The sequence below is a fragment of the Giraffa tippelskirchi genome, chromosome 2 (assembly GCF_054371585.1).
Source record: "Giraffa tippelskirchi isolate mGirTip1 chromosome 2, T2T-mGirTip1v1.2.pri, whole genome shotgun sequence".
Classification (NCBI taxonomy): domain Eukaryota; kingdom Metazoa; phylum Chordata; class Mammalia; order Artiodactyla; family Giraffidae; genus Giraffa; species Giraffa tippelskirchi.
This window is the reverse complement of record NC_137276.1, coordinates 151,876,559-151,894,601: the sequence shown is the minus strand read 5'-3', so window position 1 is coordinate 151,894,601 and position 18,043 is coordinate 151,876,559. Positions and strand designations below refer to the sequence as shown.

The following is an 18,043-nucleotide window of genomic DNA, read 5'->3' as shown; positions in this document are numbered from 1 at the left end:
TCACCCTGCTTATTTAACTTATATGCAGAGTACATCATGCGAAATGCCAGGCTGGATGAAGCACAAGCTGGAATCAAAGTTGCCAGGAGAAATATCAATTACCTCAGATATGCAGATGACACCACCCTTATGGCAGAAAGTGAAGAACTAAGAGCCTCTTGATGAAGGTGAAAGAGGAGTGAAAAAGTTGGCTTAAAACTCAACATTCAGAAAACTAAGATCATGGCATCCGGCCCCATCAGTTCATGGCAAATAGATGGGGAAGTAATGGAAACAGTGACAGACTTTATTTTTGGGGGCTCCAAAATCACTGCAGATGGTGACTGCAGCCATGAAATTAAAAGACGCTTGCTCCTTGGAAGAAAAGCTATGACCAACCTCAGTTCAGTTCAGTTCAGTCGCTCAGTCGTGTCCAACTCTTTGCTATCCCATGAATTGCAGCACACCAGGCCTCCCTGTCCATCACCAACTCCCGGAGTTTACCCAAACCCATGTCCATTGAGTCAGTGATGCCATCCAACCATCTCATCCTCTGTCGTCCCCTTCTCCTCCTGCCCCCAATCCTTCCCAGCATTAGGGTCTTTTCCAGTGAGTCAACTCTTCGCATGAGGTGGCCAAAGTATTGGAGCTTCAGCTTCAACATTAGTCCTTCCAATGAACACCCAGGACTGATCTCCTTTAGGATGGATTGATTGGATCTCCTTGCAGTCCAAGGGACTCTCAAGAGTCTTCTCCAACACCACAGTTCAAAAGCATCAATTCTTTGGCACTCAGCTTTCTTCACCGTCCAACTCTCACATCCATACATGACCAACCTAGACAGCATATTAAAAAGCAGAGACATTACTTTGCCAACAAAGGTCTGTCTAGTCAAAGCTATGGCTTTTCCAGTAGTTATGTATGGATGTGAAAGTTGGACTATAAAAAAACTGAGTGCCAAAGAATTGATGCTTTTGAACGGTGGTGTTGCAGAAGACTCTTGAGAGTCCCTTGACTGCAAGGAGATCTAATCAATCCATCCTAAAGGAAATCAGTGCTGAATATTCATTGGAAGGACTGATGCTGATGCTGAAACTCCAATGCTTTGGCAACCTGATGGGAAGAACTGACTCATTTGAAAAGACCCTGATGGTGGGAAAGATTGAAGGAGGGAGGAGAAGGGGACGACCGAGGATGAGATGGTTGGATTGCATCACCGACTCGATGGACATGAGTTTGCGTAAGCTCTGGGAGTTGGTGATGGACAGGGAGGCCTGGTGTGCTGCAGTCCATGGGGTTGCAAAGAGTTGGACGTGACTGAGCAACTGAATTGAACTGAACTAACTCACCCCCTCTCCAGCTGGTCTCTGTGTGCTCATTAATCCACAGATGAGATGATAACACCCTAACACAGTTGATTTCATTCTTAATGTGGAAACTTTACATTTAAAAGCAACTTATTTCTTGTTTGTTTGTCTTTATCATAACAACTGGGTTAAAACAATGTAAGTCATAGACAAGTGGGTTTGAAGTCATGTCAAATCAACATACAACACATGAAGGGAGGAGGCTTTTGCTTGGGGTTGGGAAAGGCTGCCTGGGGACTATATTCACCTTAGAAGAGCTGGGTGTTCTTTTGTCATGAAAGAGAAGCCGAGTACTATAAAAGAGGAGTTTACCTTTCCTAGATCTTCCCTTTATTACATCAACACAGTCAATGGCATTGTTATGGTTTATGCAAACAGTGGCCAAACAATTGAAGTTGCTGTAGATGGGAAGGTTTGGTTTTAGAACTTCAACTACATTGAACTGAGAATGACCAACTGTTCTGATTTGCCCAGAACTGTTGCGTTAGCACTGAAAGTCCTGCATCTCTGGAAACCAGTACACGAATAGTCCCAGTTTTAGGCAATAAATGCTGAAGGTTGGGGGAAAAATATAAATCTTTGTGGCAGCTGCCCAAATAGCTGAAAGTGACACTATTTTTAGCATCAAATAGATATGGCATATATGATCTGTCTTCCAGAGTTGGGGTTGCTTTCCTGCTGTTGTTGTTCTTGGATGCTGATGTTGACAGTCATGATTTGCAGTTTGCAATAATCGATTATCCACTTGTGTATTATTCTAAGTGATGCACCTGAAGTGTACAACTTAAGTGTATTTTGAGTGTCAGTGTTAGTGGTTGTCTTTGGCTTGGACTGTAGAATGACTACTGTGCTTTGTGTTGAGATAGTGCTAGTTAAATTTCGACACCATGACTATTTTGACAGTATTTGCCAAGAGTTCAGATAATGATCATGAGAACGATGACCATACCAAAGCTGGCATGATGTAAACATCACTTTAAAAGAAGGCTAAAGGATTGTGTTATTTTTAATGACAGATGGAAGGACAATTACAATTGGACTACAATTGGACTACAATTGCAATCCAAGGGACTCTCAAGAGTCTTCTCCAAAACCACAGTTCAAAAGCATCAATTCTTCTGTGCTCAGCTTTCTTTATAGTCTAACTCTCACATCCATACATGACCACTGGAAAAACCATAGCCTGGACTAGATGGACCTTTGTTGGCAAAGTAATGTCTCTGCTTTTTAATACGCTAAGTTGGTCATGAGTTTCCTTCCAAGGAGTAAGTGTCTTTTAATTTCATGGCTGCAATCACCATCTGCAGTGATTTGGGAGCCCCCCAAAATAAAGTCAGCCACTGTTTCCACTGTTTGCCCATCTATTTGCCATGAAGTGATTGGACCAGATGCCATGATCTTAGTTTTCTGAATGTTGAGCTTTAAGCCAACTTTTTCACTCTCCTCTTTCACTTTCATCAACAGGCTCTTTAGTTCTTCTTCACTTTCTGCCACAAGGGTGGTGTCATCCGCATATCTGAGGTTATCGATATTTCTCCTGGCAACCTTGATTCCAGCTTGTGCTTCATCCAGCCTGGCATTTCGCATGATGTACTCTGCATATAAGTTAAATAAGCAGGATGATGATATACAGCCTTGACGTACTCCTTTTCCTATTTGGAACCAGTCTGTTGTTCCATGTCCAGTTCTAACTGTTGCTTCCTGACCTGCATACAGGTTTCTCAAGAGGCAGGTTAGGTGGTCTGGTTTCCCATCTCTTTAAGAATTTTCCACAGTTTATTGTGATCCACACAGTGAAAGGCTTTGGCATAGTCAATAAAGCAGAGGTAGATGTTTTTCTGGAACTCTCTTGCTTTTTCGATGATCCAGCGGATATTGGCAATTTGATCTCTGGTTCCTCTGCCTTTTCTAAAACCAGTTTGACCATCTGGAAGCTCACAGTTCACGTATTGCTGAAGCCTGGCGTGGAGAATTTTGAGCATTACTTTACTAGCGTGTGAGATGAGTGCAATTGTGTGGTAGTTTGAGCATTCTTTGGCATTGCTTTTCTTTGGGATTGGAATGAAAACTGACCTTTTCCAGTCCTGTGGCCACTGCTGAGTTTTCCATATTTGCTGGCATATTGAGTACGCACTTGCACAGCGTCATCTTTCAGGATTTGAAATAGCTCAACTGGAATTCCATCACCTCCACTAGCTTTGTTCATAGTGATGCTTCCTAAGGCCCACTTGACTTCACATTCCAGGATGTCTGGCTCTAGGTGAGCGATCACACCATCATGATTATCTGGGTCGTGGAAATTTAATAACCAAAACAGTCCATTCTCCATTATAGATGGAAAAGGATTTGGGATTGGGCTTTGCTATTAGTTGAATGTTTGTATCTTCCCCAAATTCGTATGTTGACGAATATACCAGATGTGATGCTATTAGTAGCTGGGGCCTTTGGGAGGTGATTAGGTCCTGAGGGTAGAACCCTCAAGAATGGGATTAGTGCCCTTATAGAAGAGGCCCAAGAGAGCTCTCTTTCCCCGTCTACTATGTGAGGATACAATGAGAAGTCTTTGACCCGGAACAGGGTCCTCACTTGACCATGCTGGCACCCTGATCTCAGACTTCCAGCCTCCAGAACTGTGATCAATAAGTTTCTGTTTTTTTTTAATATAAGTCTGTAGTGTTTTGTTATAGCAGTCCCAACAGATTAAGGCAGGCATGTGAAGAATCAGATGTGAAATCATTTATGGATACTGGAAAAAAAAAATCTGATTTCTTGGAAGTGCCTAGAAGTGAAGTATTCTGTGAATAGAATTTGACAGTAGAGGTGAAAAAGTTTCCCTTACAATATCCCAGAATAGACCTACATAAATATAGTCAATTATATTGATCCAATCTTTGACAAAGGTGCAAAGGAAATGCAATGGAGAAAAGATAGTCTTTTCTAAAAATGGTGCTGAAACAATTTGGTATCACATGGAAAAAAAACCTAGACCTTGTATTTTCAGAAAAATTAACTAAAAATGGATTTACAGAACTAAATATTAAACACAAAACTATAAAACACCTAGAAAATAACACAGGAAAAAATTTTGCTGACTTTGGGTTTGGTGATAACTTTTAGAGGCAAAACCAAAGGTAGGAAAGCTATTGACTTTGGACTTTATCCCAGGTAGAAAGGAAAGCTATTTACTAATTTAAATTTTTATGAGATCACCCTGGGGGCCAAGTAGTACATAGACTGGATAAAGTTAAGACCGAGGGCAGGGAGACAATTTGGAAAACCATTGCCAAATGATCTCCAAATTTGCTGTGCTGTGCTTAGTCGTTCAGTCATGTTTTACCCTTTGTGACCTCATGGACTGTAGCCCACCAGGCTCCTCTATGGGGATTCTCCAGGCAACAATACTAGAGTGGGTTGCCATGCCCTCTTCCAGGGGATATTCCCAACCCAGGGATTGAACCCAGGTCTGCCGCATTGCAGGCAGATTCTTTACTGTCTGAGCCACCAGGGAAGCCCAGATAAGAGAAGGAGGTACAAGGTAACGAGCTAAACATTACTGCAACAAGATGGTAAGTTTGCTTTTGAACATATTGAAGTGCCAGAGTCCTCAGACTGATATCCAGGGAGAGGTCAGTCTAACAGCATACAGGAAAAATGACAAGAGGACAGCAGAGGGCCACATAAATAGGAGGAAGAAAAGTGAGAGTGTAGCCCTGGGAGGCAGAAGTGTCGAGGAGGAAGCTATTGAATTCAAGAAACTAGTCAAATGTGTCTTTAGGTGGAGATAATGGTTGACTTTGATCCTGAATAAAATCCACATTATTAAATGGGGCTGTGCAGGTCTTTTGGTAAAGTCGATAGTTATATCAATGCAGGGCTTCCCAGGTGGCTCAGTGGTAAAGAATCTGCCTGCCAATGTGGGAGCCTTGGGTTTGGCTCCTGGGTCAGGAAGATCCCCTGGAAATAGAAATGGCAACCCACTTCAGTATTCTTGCCTGGAGAATCCCATGGACAGAGGAGCCTGGGGAGGCTATAGTCTATGGAGTCACAAAAGAGTAGGACACAACTTAGTAACTAAACAACAACAACAAATAGCAACTCCATGTTATTGTTATGGAGAAAGAAATCTATTGATTAATTAGTTTATTAACAGAAACCTTGTTGTTGAGCAGTTACATGATGTGTACCAGGAAATGTCTGCCATATCAGAGGAGGGAGGAATCTTACATTTTTGCTTCTTTCTTCTTGAAGAAGCGGATAATGCTTAGTAGATGGTACTGGTGAAACCTGCATTTGATCAGTCTTCATGCTACTGCCAAGCAGCAGCTAACTTGGAGCTATTAAACCTTTTTATGAAAAGCCATGTTCGTTGTATCCTTTGTGTGTAATTTTATAACTGGAGTAAAATATTACTATAGACTGCTGTTTTATCTTTTCCCTTTGAAAATATGGATTATGGCAAGAAGTACAAATCTTTAAAAAAATAAGGACCAAACAACTTTAGAGAAAAAATACTTCACTGTAATTTATTGAACATTCAAAAAACATTCAACTAACTGCTAATAAAATGCCTTACTGAAAAAAATGATATCAAACAAAATAAATTCAAGTATTTTCTTAAAAAATCATTTTAAAGTTAGTTCTATTCAATTAGTGACTAATACAACAAAGGCAGACAAACTTTATAATTGGCTGCCTTTATATCTTTCAGTCCATATTATTAAATGATAGCAAATACTCAATACAACCATGTGTAGAGAACTAGGAAATAAGAGGATAAAGCCAATGACTTCCCTCACATGAAATCATGTCTGAAGTTGCTTTGCTATCAAAATCTATATTTTTAATCTGTTGTGAGCACTGAGACAAGCTTCACATATTATCCCCAAAAGAAACACAATGCACAATGTGATTGCCTATTCAGCAATAGCAAGCACTACATTCATAACCGTTTCATTCCAGGAATTAAATTAGGTCAGCCACAGTCTTTGGCATTTCCTCCACTGTAGTATGGTAGAAAGTCTCAGTGTCACAAAGAATCTTCTTGTCTTCTTCAATGTTTATGGCCACAGATTTCCTCCCAAACTGACTCCCACTTCCAATTCTGAACAAAAGAAAAATTATTCACCAGAATATCAGTTATCAAGTATTACATGAAGTACAAATGATACGAATTACTTGTTAACCACCAGTGGCTGTTTCTTTGCCAAGATTATACTTGCAGGGCTTCTAATCAGAGCACTAGATGCTAATCATAAAATCTAGAGAAAAAGAAAATATTACTTTTGTGTTTGTTCAAAAAGATTCGTCTGGCTGCAAGATCAGATTCTATCAGGCAGCCTGAGTGTTATTACTTATAAAGCAGACCACAGAATTGTGCTTGGGGTAGTGAAATTAAATCCTGTGCCAAAGTGGGCCAAGAGCAGGTGTTAGCCTGGGACAGACGTAAATACCAGACGAAACAAAAGAACAGGTGTACGATCCATTTTGACACACTTTTGGAACTACAAATTGAAAATATAAATTCTGGAATGTTAACTATTGCTTAGGACTATTCTGTCCAAGGCAATAACCACTAGCTACATGTGGTTATTTAAATTAAAACTGAATAAAATAGAAAATGTAATCCCCAGTTGCATTAACTGTATTTCAGTAGACACACGTGGCCTGTCACCACTGTGTTGGGCAGCATGGATATGGAACATTTCCCTCACTACAGAAAGTTCTACTGGACAGACTTGGTTCAAGACTTAAAACTTTTTCCGTGTGGGGGGAACCTCTAAAAAATTTGTATGGTAGCCCATATTTATCACTGATTTCTGCTCAGGTCACCTCATACACTGTAACACTATTGACTGTATCACTATTACTGCCACAGCTCTCCACTAAAACAGATGATAGACCGAATAAAAAATGTCTTGGCTGGAACAACTTAAAATATCAAATAACCAGGACAAGAGGAAAACAAATAGGAAAACACTGACTTGCTCTTTATCCAAACAACATGCTGTTGCACTTAAGAGTCTATGCCCTAAATCAGGCCAATACCATTTCTGAGCATCACCTCATCATCCATTCTATTATATGTTATTTATAATTATAAATTTTATAAATTATAAATATTGTATTTTATATTATATTCTACTACTATATCTTTTGACAAAGTTATTTTTATACTAGTAGCAAGACAAAATTCAATTTATTTAAGTGATAAAGCTACTATAACTAAGCCTGGGTCAACATAAATTGCTACCAGAAAATGCCAAGAAAAATCTCAATTATACAGGAAATCATCAAGAATGCACAAGATATGAGAAACATGACAAAAAAAAAAAAAGACGTGTGTAAGTTAAGAAAGACAACCAGATCTAACAGCATTAGTGATGTTCCCTTTGAATATAAATTATATAAAGTCCAAAATCTGAACTACATTTCACATTGTTTTCCCACTGTGTTCTGATTAACCACAAATGTTTCTAAGGGCAATTTAAATACTACTTTTCATCAACACATCTCCTGATTCATTTACCTGATTTTCAAGGACAAAATCATACTTAAAAAAAACAATATATGATTTATTTTTCCAGAATAAAAGCAGGTAATTCAGTGAAGATGACAAAAACTCAAGTGAGAATACTGTTTTCACAAGAAGTAGGCAGATCATAGTTCATAACCATGAACATTAGTTGTACATAAAAATCATATGAGCCTGAGATATGATAATATATTCAAATCCTAATTCAAAAGCAACTTTTACACAATCTTTCAGGACACAAAATTGTAATGATCTTCCTATAAATCACACCGCTGTCCATGGAGTATGTTCTATATTTCCCTACATTGCTTGAGCTGACAAAGGCAATGAAAAATCTTCCCCTCAAAATCAATTTTTAGTAGATAAATAACATAATGAAATTAAATACCAGTAAGTCAATATCAAAATGTGGTTTGTCCCTTACCAAGGAATTCCCTCTTGGTAATGCCTCATTCTTTCTGCCAGCACCTTCAAAATATTAATAAGCCTTAACTCTCAGGAGTCATTTGTTGAGTCAGGGTTTAAATTCGTAAATGTGTATGAAACCATGCATCCCTGGGTGCTACAGTGGCATGGCAGACAGGACTTGAAAGGAAACAGTATTATTTTGAGCAGGGGGCAAAGACAATGCAGCACCTCTCAGCTACGTTGTAATTAGATCCTGCTTCAGTTTATTAAGGAAATAATTAGATATTAACAGTGTCTTAAGTGGCAACACCAGGAAAGAACAACTTCTGCCACATAAGAGACTAAAATGCTGACATGCGTTTTCTCAGATCCAGTCTACCCTTTGCCTTGAGTCCTTAAAAAGAACAGCCTGTGTACTGGCTGGTCCTTCATATGTCATAGATAGCATACAATTCCTTCCTTACAGTATTTCAGGGAGGAAAATGTTAATTCAGATCAGAGTCAGAATAAAAAGCCATTTGACTTCTCACTCTTACCCCTATCATTGGAAGGAACCCATTAGAAATTCATTCTTTTAATTCTGCCAAAATACTGATATTACTGTACCAAATTTTAGAACAAAATACCCTGGAGTTAGTTATCTGCAGTTTTTCTACTATCTGGTACGGTTGTTTTTCTCTTTGTGTTTACTCTGTTAGCTTTATTACAAGCACTAAGACACTGCAGATACTAGTTACTGCAATTTTACCACAGAACTTAAATAAAGGAAAAAAAAAAATCCTGGCTATAATTTTTATGTACATTAATTAGAAAAACATTACTCTATTTCAAAATTATTATAAGATACAATAATATATACCTTTCAAAGATCAGTTCTTTCTTCACTAGAATTTGAAATGGATCTCTCAGGAACTTTTTGAGGTCTGCAGCATATTGATTGGCATTAAGGCAGAAAGGGACACAACCTTAAAAAAGAGACAATGACTAATTATGTTGACATATCAACTATAACAGTTTTCATAATAATACTTAGAGGAATAATGTTTGAGACCAAGCGTCCCTGTCTTACTACAGAACTGAGCTAGACAGAGATTGTAGGAAACAATTGCTTTTGGCAGGGGAAAGGGCAATATAGCACTTCACAGCTATATTGCAACAGTTATTCCAACCTGCCCTCTGCAAAAAATCACATGCACACCTGAGTCCTTGTATTTATTTCTGGTAAATCTTGTGGATTTGACCTTTAATCCTTTGGCTCAATATTTTTTATCAGCTTCATCCAAAATAAGCATCTTGGTCCATTTGGGAAAGTGAAAAAAATTTTTACTTAAAGAGTGGGCTGTGCATAGAGACTTCTTTCCAGAGACCACAGGACAGAAGGAGGGGGGAGGGAAGAAGACGTTTACGTGAAGAAATCTGACAAACTCTATCTCAGCCATGTGATCAAGGTCAACATAATAGTAAAAACCCTTGATAGAATGAAATGAAAATGGTATTTTGCCTCTGTGGTCTTCCTCCTCAAGACCCCTAACTACAGGCTAATCTTGACAAAAACATCAGACAAATTCCAGTACAAGTGCATCCTACTGACCATCTGACCAATGCTTCTCAAAATGGTGAAGGTCACTAAAAAAAAAAATGGTGGGGAGGGAGAGGAGAGGAATTTGAATAACTGTTACAGGCAAGAAGAGCTTAAGGAGACATAATTAAATGTCACGTGGTATCCTGAACAGGATCCTGGAACAGAAAAAGGACACGAGGTAAAAACTAAGGCAGCCTGAATAGATTCTAGACTTTAATTAATAATGTGTCAATGTTGGTTCATTAATTTTAATAAATGTGCCAAACTAATGTAAGTTGTTAACAATATAGGAACCTGGGAACTCTCATCCCAATTTTCCTGTAAACTTAAAACTGTTCTAAAAAATAAAGCCTATTAAAGAAAAGTCTTAGTATCATTTCTAGATATTCATGCACGGCAACTGGCTTAAACAATTAGGATAATTATTTTCCTTCCCATACCCTAAATATCACTGGTTTAAAAATGCCCTAGGGAAAATATGCCAATACTTACAAAGATATCTTCTATATCAAATGTTCTCCCTGGAGTACCAGGGATGTTGTGTGCTGCCTCTTCCATCAGCTTACAGTTTTTGCATTTTATTTTGAACACTTGTTCCAGCTTCCCTGGTGGCTCAGACAGTAAAGCGTCTGCCCGCAATGTGGGAGACCCGGGTTCGATCCCTGGGTCAGGAAGATTCCTGGAGAAGGAAATGGCAATCCACTCCAGTACTCTTGCCTGGAAAATTCCATGGACTGAGGAGCCTGGTAGGCTACAGTCCTTGAGCTCGCAAAGAGTCAGACACGACTGAATGACTTCACTTTCCATACAATGCAGTCATAACAAGTTGCTCCCAAGTAGTATCCAAGTGCTAGAAGTATCTTTTGGATTTAAAAGTCAAAAGCTTAAATTATTATGTTTTGCAAATAAGGCCTCCATCACATGACTTTCAAGGCACATGGCTAAATGTTAAACTGTTTATATTTAGTTTAAAATTTTGGTCTGCGAACAGCTTTGATGCAGCACAATGTAGAATCACTTCCAAGCTTACAAGGTGGACAAATCAAACTGCTTCAAGATAAAATCCTTTTAAGCAGCCCATTTTTAATTTTAGATTTTTGTGCCCTTTCAAACTTGGGATTCTCAGTTTCCTAGACATACTACCTAAATAATTAAAGAACCCAAACAAACATTTTCTACATTATTCTTTTTGTGCCCTTTCAAACTTGGGATTCTCAGTTTCCTAGACATACTACCTAAATAATTAAAGAACCCAAACAAACATTTTCTACATTATTCTTTTATGTATAAAACATATAAGTAGGGAAACAAGCTCTATATTTATAGATCCATGGCAAATTGTTCTGATATGTATTCACTGATTATAATTCACTTCAAATATAAGGATCTTTCCAATAGGAAACTTATACAGCCTTGAGTTTTTTCCCCATTGTTTTTTAATTGGCAGACTTGATTTTAATAAAGCCTACAGCTTTGTTAAGAAAAGCTTTATTTTAGAGATAACATAGCAATAAGCTTTGAAAACAGATAGCAAGCAACAGATGTGTCACGAGTGACAAAGATTCCTAACTAATTACAGAGACCGCAGTTTTCATGTTGCAAAATTGCATTTGAACTTAACAACAATAACAATAAAGGCATAGATCCTGTCTACCATAAAAGAAAGAAAGCTTTAATTTCTTGATCTGTTGAAAGCCCAGGTGAAGTTGACTACCATGAATTTATTATATTACAAGTCTTTTCAGTGTGCAAATTTCTGTAGTCCTTTTAGGAGGCTTGCTGTAGGCACAAAGAATACAAATAGTTGGATTCATCCCTGGTTGAAGTTTTCTCTGGTGGGCAACAGCTAGTAATAATTGGTAGCATTTATAAACGTTGGGGATGGTGGAACGGGTTTTTGGTAGTTATGATTTTAGAGATAAACCAAGGTTCAGAAATGTTAAATGACTTGTTTACTATCACTCAGGTAACAGTCAATAGTTGCAAAGATTAGACCTTCAATTTTCATAATTTCACATTCAAGGCGGTAGAAAGGTTTTTCTGGAGAAAAACTGGGAAAAGTTCCCAAGAGGAATTTTAGAGAATAGTTTGTAAGTGAACTATGTTAACACTGTAAACACTAAGGAAATAAAAAGAAATATTAAATTCCTACAAAGCTTGACATTTGGTTTTTAAAACATACTAAGTCTACCTCACCATAAACAGCCACTGACCATAAACCTATTTTTTGGCTTTATTTCTCACCCTATAGTCATTTTCTTTCCCTTGGAGAGTGCTAATGTTTCTTCCTGTTTATACCACAATGCATATGAAAACATGTAAGATTATACATGGGGAACAATTTCTGAACAATATAAATTTTTATTGTATTAGCCTGGCTTACAGATCTGTCATTTGGTAAAACTGGTATATTATGGTCTAAAATATCTGCTTTAACTATTATTGAATAGTATGTTTCTTTGCACTGAAACTCACAATATTCTTAATTACTTGGCTTTTCTCAACTTAAAACTAAAATTATAATACTTATTATTTAATAATTTATGCCAAAAATTCACATTTACTAAAAGTTAAAGTGTAATGGTTAATCATAGATAAAATTAATAAATTTCAATGTCCCAGGCACTTGACAAGAATTTAATACAACAATCCTATGAAGTGGATACAATTATTATCATTTCTACTTTAAAGAAGAGGAGATGGAGGCCCAGAAAGATGATGTAACTTGCCTACTGCCATCAAAGTGTGAAACTAGGCTTTGAACCCAGGTGTGTCTCATTCCAGAATACCCTTCACCACCTTAATCATTACCTATGCAATGACGTATGATCTCTTGCATGAATATAACCTTATCCACTGATATCAAAGTCAAATGATAGGCCATTGTGATTTAATACATATATAATATACTTTCATCATCACACAGTAAATCAATATTTCTTGACAATTAAATACAGTTTCTTCCCCTAAATATAAGGTAAATGCCACAGCAAAGAACCTAAATATAAAACAACTTTCCAGCCCCTCTGAAAGATAAATTTGCTTTTGTTAGGTTCATTCTAACAATTACAAGAGCTCCAGGAATCTTTCTTTGAAATGCACACCTGAGAGGGACAGCAGAACTGAAATGGCTTTTAAAGTGTCCTGGCCCCATTACTTACTAGTTGCATGATCTCGTGTTAGAACTTTTGGGCTTCATTAGAACACGGGTTATAATACTCCCTATATAGAGAGCGCTATGAAAGGACACTGTAAATGGTTAGGAGGTTGTATAAATGTTATTCTTGCTTAGGATTGCCAGATAAAAAACAGGACGCCCGGTTAAGCTTCAGACAAATAACAAATACTGTTTATATTTTTAATTTGATTTGGTATCGGAGACATTTATAATAAAAACTGTCTTGTTTATCTGAAATTTAAAATTTAACTAGCATCCTGTATTTTTATCTCTAAATCTGTCAACCCTATTCTTGCCCCGATAGGTAGGAGGGCCTGGAGGATGGTAGGCCCAGTTCCATTCCCCCTACTCCCACCCCTAACGGGAGAACCTTAGGCAAAGGGCAGGTTGAAGAGTGAATCTAGAGAAGGGGAAGAAAGGGAAGAAAGGGAAGGGCTGGGTGGAGGAGGACTTCTCACGGGTGGGGCTGAAAGCAGAATCCGCTGACAAGCAGATTCTACCCAGCCTCCCGAACCCCCGCAACTCGCACCGCTCAGGCGGGCCAACACCACACGCCCCCATCCCTGGGCAGGAACACAGCCTTCTTTCCACCCACCGTAGCCTGGGCGGCAGCAGCAGCAGCGGACTCTGAATTCGCTGCCACCGGTTCCTCCCATTCGCCATCAGCAGCACCGACACCACAGAGGCCGCCGCCATGTCCCTGGAGCCTGGACGCTTGTTGATGTGTAACTTCGTCTCAGATGTCGCCCAAATCGTCCCTCCAGACCCTATAGAAGTCTCTTGTCCTCCTCTGGCCACCGTCCAGTCTGATCCAAGAAGTAGGCCAATCCAAGCGAGGCATTCGGGAGGGGGCGTCACCGCTAAAACCAATCAAAGAAGAGAGCAGAGCTGCAGTGCTGGAGATGGCTGCGTGCCCGTGGGGGTGTCTGCTTCGTTCGTCCCTTGGACTGGGATCCAACTAGGGCCGGGCCTGCTGTTCTCAGACCTTTTACACTACCTGAGTGCCTCATGGATATTTCTTTCTGTGGCTGATGAGGTTCTTTTTCTCTCATGGGCTTCAGGGCGAAGAGCCCTTCCTTACATGACCCTTAATCTTACAGAGTTTTCTGAGGGGAAGAAGAAAGAGGGAATGTCCTGATATAAAAGGGTGTGGGGGTATGAAAAATACAACATTTTATAATGTTTCCAAAAATGTGAAAAACGTGTATTTAAAACAAATCCTCCTCTTAATCGTCTCAAAATTGTAATTACAGAATTTTAAGATAAACTTGTTTTTCCTGCAATGTTACATTTAAAAAATTGAGATATAATTGACACATAGCATTGTATAAGTTTAAGCTGTACAACCTATTGATTTGATACCTTTATGTATTGCAATGTGATTACTGCCATAGGATTAGCCAACACCTCTTTCATGTCACATAATTATGATTTCTTTTTTGATGGAACGTTTAAGATCTACTCTCCTAGCAACTTTGAAGTACATGATACAGTATTGTTGACTATAATCACTAATGCAGTGCATTAGATCTCTAGAACTTACTAGTCTTCTAGTTGCAAGTTTGTAGACTTTAGTTTTACAGCAATAATGAGCATAAGAGAGCTTAACCCTTCCCCCACTTAAAAAAATCATGTTACACTTACTATTGATATTTAAGAGTTTTTTGTATGAGATTTAAGAGTTCTTGTATTTTAACAGTCCTTTTTTGTTTTTAAGAGTTCTTTGTATGGTTTAGATAATAGTACTCCTTTTTTTTTTAACAGAGTTCTATTTTTCATACATATTTTCTATCAACCCATAACTTCTCCTTTTATTTTCTTAATAGTATCTTTCACACAGTAGAAAAGCTTCATTTTAATGAAGTCTATCTTATCAAATTTTTCTTTCATGGTACATACCTTTAGTATTGTACCTAGAAAGTCTTCACCAAATCCTAGGTTATCTAGATTTTCTCCTATGTTACGTTGTTGTTTGTTGTTGTTCATTTGCTAAGTCATGTCCAACTCTTTGCAACCCCATGGACTGCAGTACACCAGGCTTCCCTGTCCTTCACCATCTCCTGGAGTTGGCTCAAACTCATGTCCATTGAGTCGGTGATGCTATCCAACCATCTCATCCTCTCCTGCCCGCTTCTCCTGCACTCAGTCTTTCCCAGCATCAGGGTCTTTTCCAATGAGTCGGGTCTTCGAATCAGTTGGCCAAAGTATTGCAGCTCCAGTTTCAGCATCAGTCTTTTCAGTGAATATTCAAGGTTGATTTCCTTTCAGATTTACTAGTTTGATTTCCTTGCTGTCCAAGGGACTCGAAGGTGTCTTCTCTAGCACCACAATTTGAAAGCATCAATTCTTTGGTGCTCAGCCTTCTTTATGGTCCAACTCTCATATTCATATATGACTACTGGTATGATTACTATACATAGCTGTGACTATACGGACCTTAGTTGGCAAAGTGATGTCTTGGCTTTTTAATACACTTTCTAGGTTTGTCATAGCTTTCCTTCCAAGGAGCAAGCGTCTTTGAATTTCATGGCTGCTGTCATCATCCACAGTAATTTGGGAGCCCAAGAAAATAAAATCTGCCACTGTTTCCACTTTTCCCCCTTCTATTTGTCATGAAGTGATGGGACCAGATGCCATGATCTTAATTTTTTGAACGTTGAGTTTTAAGCCAGCTTTCTCACTGTCCTCTTTCACCTTCATCAAGAGGTTCTTTATTTCCTCTTCAATTTCTGCCATTAGAGTGGTATTATCTGCATATCTGAGGTTGTTGATATTTCTCCTAGCAGTCTTGATTCCAGCTTGTCATTCATCCAACCTGGCATTTTGCACGATATACTCTGCATAGAAGTTAAATGAGCAGGGTGATAATATACAGCCTTGATATACTCCTTTCCCAATTTTGAACCAGGCTATTGTTGTTCCATGTCCAGTTCTAACTGTTGCTTCTTGACCTGCATACAGGTTTCTCAGGAGACAAGTAAGGTGGTCTGGTATTCACATCTCTTTAAGAATTTTCCACAGTTTGTTGTGATCCACATAGTCAACGAAGCAGAAGTAGATGTTTTTCTGGAATTCCTTTGCTTTCTCTATGGCCCAATGAATGTTGCCAATTTGATCTCTGGTTCCTCTGTCTTTTCTAAATCTATCTAGTACATCTGGAAGTTCTCAGTTCATGTACTGTTGAAGGCCAACTTGAAGGATTTTGAGCATTACCTTGCTAGCATGTGAAATGAGTGCAGATACATGGTAGTTTGAACATTCTTTGGCATTGCCCTTATTTGGGATTGGAATGAAAACTGTTATGGGAATTTTATTGTTTTGTGTTTTACATTTAGGTCAGTGATTCATTTTGAGTTAATTTTCTGAAGGGAAAAAAATGTTCCATACAATTGTTTTTATTTTGTTTTAATTATGTGTATTTATGTCTGCTGTGTCATGAGATAAAATTTATATCGTGCTATGGTTTGCAGTCTAAGAAGTTTGAAGAGCTTTGCTGTAGTCAGTTGTGCTCACTGTGTGGTCCCAGGACCAGCAGCATCAATAATCCTGAGCACTTGTTAGAAATGCAGATTCTCAGATCTCATCCCACACTACTGAATCAGAATCCCTGGAGGCAAGGATTAGGAGTTTGTATTTTTAAAAAATTCACCTATATTTCCAGGTGATTCTGCTAGTTTGAGAACCACTGATTTAGACTAAACCAGGTGGCCCAATGGTACCTCACCTCAATTGTGGCACCCAGGGTGGATCCTTTGTCTTTCTCTTCATTGTCAGAGGCATTGCTGACAATCTACCGAAAGGGAGGTAGAATCTACTTTGGTAGTGCTTGGAGGATGATTTTTCTTTCCAAGCTCAGGCAAATCCTTACCTGAAGGCAGAGAATGGTCTAGATTCATATGTTTAGTGATGCACACTTTGGTTCTTATACCAACAGAATCTACAAAATGAGACTAAAGCCATACAGGGTTACTGTGGGACTTAAATGATGTTTGTGAAATGCCTGCCATCATACCAGGTGGCACAGAGCAGTCACTTACTATATGGTAGTGATAGCTGCTGTAATTGACACTGCCTATCACAACTGGTAAAGAATCTGCTTGCAATGCAGGAGACCCCAGTTTGATCCCTGGCTTGGGAATATCCCCCAGAGAAGGGATAGGCTACCTACTCCAGTATTTGTGGGCTTCCCTGTTGGTTCAGATGGTAAAGAATCCGCCTGCAATGCGGGAGACCTGGGCTCGATCCCTGGGTTGGGAAGATCCCCTGGAGGAGGGCATGGCAACCCACTCCAGTGTTCTTGCCTGGAGAATCCCTATGGACAGAGGAGCCTGGCGGGCTACAGTTCATGGGGTTGCTAAGAGTCAGATACGACTGAGCGAGTAAGCACATTGCAACCTTTGGCATACAATTGTTCAATAGATGTGACTGATTATTAATTTGTTCAGTAGAGAGGTAGGCAGGCTATTTTGACTTGTTCCTTGATTTTGCCATGCATTAGAGCAATGTAATTTGTCAGAGACAAGAGATAAATCATAATTAGGATGGATAAAGAGTCACAGAAGGGAGAAAGGCAGTGGAGGAGAGAAGACAGGAAGCCTGCCCATATTCACAAGAAAAATGGAGATAATGACTGTTTTCTTGAAGGAACAAGGAGGTATGGGCTATTGAAAGCTATGCTCATTTCTGCTTAGTTATATGATTTCAGAACTGCAAAAGGGACCTTGGGGATCACAGACCTACTCCCTAATGGCCGAGGTAGAGTAGCTGAGGCCCCAGAGAGTGTGTGTTAAAGATGAGGGGACAGAACTGGTTTCTGAGGACACACACTGCCTGTTACATCTTGCCATAAGTCAGGCAATTCATCTCCATGGAAACCCCTGAAGATTGTGAAGGTACAGATGTGGGAAGGAGAGATGCCTTCTGAGTGTGATTTATTTCTTTCCTATTTCTTTTCTTTTTTCTCTCATTCCTATTCATAAGCTTCTCCTTACTCTTCC

At 38.9% G+C, this 18,043-nt stretch overlaps 1 protein-coding gene and 3 non-coding genes across 4 annotated transcripts; all 4 read right to left on the bottom strand.

The window, feature by feature from the left end:
- Positions 1–5,842: 5,842 nt before the first annotated feature.
- LOC145538693 (eukaryotic initiation factor 4A-II-like) lies at positions 5,843–13,854 on the bottom strand. The gene is made up of 3 exons (XM_081571173.1): positions 13,642–13,854; positions 9,146–9,251; positions 5,843–6,447 (listed from the first exon to the last, which is right to left on the bottom strand). Exons 1-3 carry the CDS (start codon positions 13,700–13,702, stop codon positions 6,309–6,311), a joined length of 306 nt encoding a protein of 101 aa, XP_081427299.1. The 5' UTR covers positions 13,703–13,854; the 3' UTR covers positions 5,843–6,308.
- On the bottom strand, positions 8,414–8,545 carry LOC145540020 (small nucleolar RNA SNORA63). The gene has a single exon (XR_014078150.1). It is a non-coding gene; the product is annotated as a small nucleolar RNA SNORA63 (small nucleolar RNA).
- On the bottom strand, positions 8,882–9,054 carry LOC145540077 (small nucleolar RNA SNORA81). Its single transcript, XR_014078204.1, has one exon. It is a non-coding gene; the product is annotated as a small nucleolar RNA SNORA81 (small nucleolar RNA).
- Positions 9,327–9,457, bottom strand: LOC145540021 (small nucleolar RNA SNORA63). The gene has a single exon (XR_014078151.1). It is a non-coding gene; the product is annotated as a small nucleolar RNA SNORA63 (small nucleolar RNA).
- Positions 13,855–18,043: the final 4,189 nt, after the last annotated feature.